Below are 6,116 nucleotides of genomic sequence, written 5' to 3'. Positions count from 1 at the left end.
CTTTATCACTTCCCCCATTATACCACCAGCAAGAGAAGGAGTGTAATCCCCAACCCTCAACTATAGTATTAAACAACTATCCGTCATCCTGTAGCTTCTACCCTAGGCTCTTGGTACCCTTCTCTGGGCATCGAGTTATGGAGGAATCTCATCTAACTAGATCACCATATCCGGGAGGTAACATACAGGCACTTTGGTCCCAGGCGAGTCTTTGAACCATCTTTACTAAGGTGTCAGATCTATGAATGAAGCTACCTTGAATTCTCCTGACAGGCCTTATCTACCAGTTCAATACTATCTAGACTTTTGTTGTCTTGGCAGGTTGTCACGGACTGAAGGCTCGCCTTGTAGCCAAGGATGATCTTGAATTTCTGATCCTCCTGCCTGAGCACTGGGGTTACAGGTGTTATTTATGCAATGCCAGGGTTTAGACATGGGGTTGCATGCATGCTAGGCAAAGCTACATGAGCTATATCCCCAGCCTCCACTGAGAGTTTTCAAAGATCCACATCCGTCACAGGAATGGTCTTGAAATAAATAAGTTACTTGACTGTGAAACACGTTGCAAGATCACGATTGGGAAGTCCATGCTGGGGACGTTCCGACAAGGTCTTCCCACGGCAGGCCCATCACACATGCCTTTCAGACGCTTCTTTCCAGAGTTCTTTGTGATTAGCCCTCTCTTCTTTCTGCCTAAAGTTCTCTACCAGGGCCATTCGGGACCAACCCAAGTAAAAGGATGTCAACAGAACCATACCCGCTCCATCATTTACTCCCTTGTAAACATGTGCACATATGAGTACCGCAAGCAGTCACCTAGCTTTCCCAGCAGAGCAGTCACGGAGCTATGGTCTAGTCTGACACCTGCTTTTTCATCAGTGCTTTATTGGGACACAACAACACAAACCATGTATCATGCGGGTAAGTTTGACATGACAGAGTTAAAGAGTTCCTGAACACCACGTGCCAGACAAGGCTTATAGTATTTACCATGTAGTGCTATTTATGTATAATGCGATGTGCCTACTCCTCACTTAGAAGTCTGGAGGACAAGAGTAACGGGCCTCCATTTCAGTTGCCATACCTGCCACCGAACAGGGGTTAATTAACCCATATCTGTTGAAAGAACTGGAGGAAACAGAGCCCCAGCCTGCCTTTTTGGATGACTGTTTTTGGCAGGGCAGGCTAGACAGAAACAAAGGGAGCTGAAAGATGAACACACTGGAAGAAAGGCATCAGGACTGGAGTCTCAGGTCTAGGTTCAGCCCAGAATTCCCTGCCATGTGCCAACCCTCAGCAGTTGGGGAAGAGTGCAGGGCTGCTTAGGGCCTTACCCGACTTTCTGAAAGCCACAGCTTTGCTTGGGCTTCAGGTAACCCCCCTGCCCCACCCCATGGCCATTCTCAGGGAGAAACCCCTCCTCTGCTTCCCTAACAAGAATGGGCTGGGCTGGATCCTGGACCGCAGCCCTTGCAGCAGGTGGGAAAGAACCCAAACCCTACCATCAATTACCAGGAAGGAGTTGGATGTGCCCGATGCCACATCACGGTTAAACTGGACAGACGAGAGTGTGCCAGCTATGTGATCACAGATTGCGTGTGCATACCTAGAGCTTCCAGGCTGTTTATCCATGTATAAGGAGGGACTCAGATACAACCAAGGCCTTTGATCCCTAATGCCATCAGACAAGGTCCTCTGTGAAAACACACCTCTGCCTTTAATCTTGTATCAACTTTCACCTCTCGGCCCCCAAAGAGAACGCATTTGCCTCTCCCTCCCTCCCTCCTTCCCTTATACCAAAGCCCTCATCTTGGCTTCCACGGGTCCGTGGTGGGCAGCTTCTACTTAGAAGCTGGGTTCTTGAGGTTTGCAATAGTGTCAGGATTCACAAGTTCCAAGTCCTGAAGGGCTGCTAGTAGCTGTTCCCGGGCAGCACCAATGAAGGAATTCTCCAGGAAGGTGGGCAGGCCTCCCACACCATCGCGAAGGATGTACAGAGGCACCCGCACCAGGCCCAGCACCTACGAAAAGCAGACAGGCAGCATGCGGTATTTCAAGTATCTCAACACATTCCCTTACCTACCGTGGAACAGAGCTCTGCGGAGCGGAGATCTAACCTAACAACCAGATAGAACCGGGCCCAATAATCCCACCTCAGGAAAGCTTACAAATGACCCATGCTGGGTACCAATCTCCACCCACACTAATCCTGCTCCATCTTCTCCCTCATCCTCGCTGGCTACTGCCTCCAGGGGCCAGGCATGGCTGTAGCAGTATGTCCAACCACAGAACTTACACGACTGTCTAGGTGTCACTTGGGTGATCAAGAAAAAGGCAAAATACCCAAAGTACGCACGGTAACCTGTTTCAATATTGTCCCCACCCGCAGTTGGACAGTCACCTACACACACACCTTTCCCTAGCACTAGGATCACTGGCACACCTCCTGCTAACGGAAAATAAGGGCCCAAGGTCAAGCTTTGGAGTGTCCTGGGGATTAGCATACAGGGCAGAAGAAAGCCTTGCGTGTGTATTCTAGAAATCTCTCTGCAAAAGTTACTAAGGGAGACCAAGTTGGTGGTGTTATCCAGCCTGGAAATGACCACGATCCCAATAGTTCATGCCACTTGAGAGAGTGAGTGCCATGTCAAAATCTCCACCCAGTGGCTTTCTCCGGTGAGAGACATAGGAGAGGGTCCCAGGCTGGTCCCACCTCCAGCCCGTGGTCCTTGGCTTGAGGTGCCCTGGCTTCCACCGCCTGCAGCTGCTCCGGTGTCAGGCGCTTGGCATAGAAATGGGCCACCACGCGCTGTCCGTCCATGAGGTGTGAGCTCCGATAGTCGGAGCGCTCCACGCGGAAGGCGGCCACCGCGTCGCCCAGCTCCTCGCGCAGTTCACGGTTCAGCCCGTCCTCCAGGCTGCTGTCCTGCGCGTCCACGAAGCCGCCGGGGAAGCCTAGGCGCCCGTCGAAGCGCATCTGCATCTGGGGGAGGAGAGGGACGATGGTTGGCCTGGACGCGCGGGCAGCGGGGCGGGGAGCAGACCGGCATGCCGAGTCCTCACCAGCACGGCGAAGCGCAACGGGAAGCGGCCGAACAGCTTGCGAGGGTCGGGCGCGTAGAGCAGCGCGTGGCAGGCGTGGCGCCAGCCCTGACCCAGCGCCAGGGCCTCGCAGAGCTCCACTTTCCGATCCCCCGCCATCTCCAGGCTCGCACTTCCGGGTTCCCGCCGAGGACAGCTCCTCGAGGCGGAGCTTCGCGAGACCCCGGCAGCAGCCAATCAGGATGGGGCTCTCAGGCTGAGCCAAAGATACCTTAGGGCTTTCGGAGAAACTGAAAGCCTCCTCAGGATTGGCCCTTAGGTCCCTGAGCCTCTGGTGCTGAAGCTTGGTGGCTACAGGCTCAAGTAGCCATCTGGAGGGCTAGGAGGAGCAGGCTGTGGAGCCAGAGCAGAAATTTATTCACTCAGGAGTCCCGGCAGCTGAAGGAACGACGCAGTGTTCAGGAAATTGCCTTTGGGTTCTTCTGGAATCTAGGGCTAGGAGGGAAGTAGTCTGGCTTCTGAGACCATGCCTTCCCTAGGGCAATGGGGGAAAAGGAGAGATGGGTGTAACAAGTGTTGAGTCCTGGAAATGTGGGGACTAAGTGAATATAAATGGGGAGCAGGGTCAGCGCCAGGACAGGTTTCGTCCTGGGTGATGACACTTTTGGGAAGGGAAGAGGCCAATGATAGGTGTGGTTACAACGAGCAACTGCATTGGCTCTGGGCTCTGGGCAGTGGTGTGGAGCCTGGCACATAGGGTATATGGATATGCCACCGGTCACAGTTAGGTGGGGGCCTGAGTGTGGACATGACAAAGACACAGAGAAGTGTGGGCGGAAGAGTCAGAGATAGGGCACCGCCCCACCCCCGGAGTTTAGCATTAAGTTCAAATGTATTCAGATCTTTAATTTCTGAAGAAGAATGGGAAAGTAGGGGCTCTTTAGGACATAAGGCCGAAAACCTGGGGTTCAGGACCTTGGCTTCAGCGAGGTGCTCCTCCCCCGAAGATTAGTCCATATATCAAGAACCTGTGAGTGTTTAAGGAAGGGAAGAGGTGGCTTTGAAGAAGGTCTGAGTTTCAAGCCATAGCCTGGAGTTGCCAGTTCATTGTAGAGCTCAGAACTCACCCAGACTCTGGTCCACGATTTTAGTGGAAGCCACTCAGCTCCCTCAGGTTCCCAGGTATGGATCTGTTAAATGGAGATGGTACCAGGCTAGGATGGAGAGATGGAAAGTCCCCCTCAGGCCCCAGAGCCGGACATAGTAAGCAGCTGTTCTTGGAGCTGAGGGCAGAAGCTCAGTGCTGTGTCTTCTGTCAAAGGTTGAGGCCAGCATCCTCAGAAAAGGGGCAGAAGCAAGGTGCCTGGGGATATTTTTTCTTAGTCTCCTGAGTAGCAGGATTCAGAGATGCCATTTACTGAGATAGTCCTTGAAAGACCCTCAGAGAGGACTTTTTCTCCGATGAAGACCCCAGAACCAGGACACTCCGAGACCAGGCCACAGGATGCAATTAGCAAGAGGTTTACTGAGTAAACACAGATACCTGCGGGTGGTAAAGTCTTTTGGAGGACTTGCGCGCCTGCAGACTGGGGGGAGGTCTTTTTATAGGAAAGAGGGTGTCAGAAGCAGATTACAGAAGCAGATGCGTGGTTAGTGGTTGGTTGGAATGGGGCAAGGGGCATAAGTGGTTTTTCCTTTCCCAGCACAGATGTATGGGAACAGATATCCTGTTCCTCTTTTGGATTTTCCTTTCCCAGCACAGATGTATGGCCACAGACATCCTGTCGTATAGATGTCCTATCTCACAGATATCCTGCTTTACAGATTGTCCTATTTTATAGATATCCTGCTTTGCAGCCAGGGACCCTGACCTCACTCTGCACTTACATTTGTTCGTCAAAAGCCTTGTGAAGCTGGGATCTTTCATAGGGGGAATTGTTTCTTTTGTGAACTGCTGATATTCTAAGTTTGACTATAGGCATCCTGTTTCCCTAAGCAAATGGGATGTTCTCATGAGAGCCGGCTAGCTGCAGGTCCTGTAAATCTTTCACACAAACAGGGCATTCTCACAGGAGCATGCTAGCTGGGGTTTTGAGGGGGGGTCTGTAGGGTCCTTCAGTCGTAGCATGGTGAGGTGATGAGTGTTATACAATTGCCATCCTCTGGCTAAAGTTCAAGGGACTGGCAAATAGCCTGGTTAAACATTAGGGTCACCTGGCAAAAGGCCTATAAAACCCTTTTGATAACTTCCAATCCCAGGGTCACATCCCAGACCAACTGCAAGAAAATTTTCATGAGGTATTAAGAGGGCATAATGGCTTTTCGTTGCTGTTGTTTGCATGTGTGTGTATGTGTGTGTGTGTGCGTGTTAGTGTGGGTTTGTGTAATTATTTGTGTGTGTGTAGTGTGGGTATGTGTAATTATTTGTTTGTGTGTAGTGTGGGTATGTGTAATTATTTGTGTGTGTGTGTAGTGTAGGTATGTGTAATTATTTGTGTGTGTAGTGTAGGTATGTGTAATTATTTGTGTGTGTGTAGTGTAGGTATGTGTAATTATTTGTGTGTGTGTAGTGTAGGTATGTGTAATTATTTGTGTGCGTGTAGTGTAGGTATGTGTAATTATTTGTGTGTGTGTGTAGTGTAGGTATGTGTAATTATTTGTGTGTGTAGTGTAGGTATGTGTAATTATTTGTGTGTGTGTGTGTAGTATAGGTATGTGTAATTATTTGTGTGTGTGTGTAGTATAGGTATGTGTAATTATTTGTGTGTGTGTATAAGACATGCAGGCACATGTTCACATGTGCAGGGAGGCCAGAAGTCAATGCTGTGTGTCTTCCTCTACTGCACTCTCCCTTATTTTTGATAAAGTGTCTGATGCTGAACGCTAAGCTCATTAACTATCTAGAATGGCTGGTCACTGAGCGCTGGGGACCCTCCTACACCAGTTTCAGGGTTACAGGATGTCCACTGCTCCCAGCTTCTGTGTGGGTGTCGGCGATCCAGACTCAAATCTTCATGCTTGTTATGACAGGCATTTTATTGGCTGGAGATTCTTCCCAACCTGGCTTTTAAAAA

General features: G+C 50.4%; 1 protein-coding gene across 1 annotated transcript; it reads right to left on the bottom strand.

Moving 5' to 3' along the window:
- Nucleotides 1–851: 851 nt before the first annotated feature.
- Nucleotides 852–3,236, bottom strand: LOC142845648 (U8 snoRNA-decapping enzyme-like). Its single transcript, XM_075964803.1, has 3 exons — nt 3,064–3,236; nt 2,714–2,983; nt 852–2,021 (listed from the first exon to the last, which is right to left on the bottom strand). The coding sequence occupies exons 1-3, from the start codon at nt 3,199–3,201 to the stop codon at nt 1,842–1,844; spliced, it is 588 nt and encodes a 195-aa protein (XP_075820918.1). The 5' UTR covers nt 3,202–3,236; the 3' UTR covers nt 852–1,841.
- Nucleotides 3,237–6,116: the final 2,880 nt, after the last annotated feature.

This window comes from Microtus pennsylvanicus, chromosome 3 (assembly GCF_037038515.1).
Source record: "Microtus pennsylvanicus isolate mMicPen1 chromosome 3, mMicPen1.hap1, whole genome shotgun sequence".
Lineage (NCBI taxonomy): Eukaryota > Metazoa > Chordata > Mammalia > Rodentia > Cricetidae > Microtus > Microtus pennsylvanicus.
Note: the sequence above shows the minus strand (reverse complement) of the source record. Positions and strands in the feature narration are given on the sequence as shown.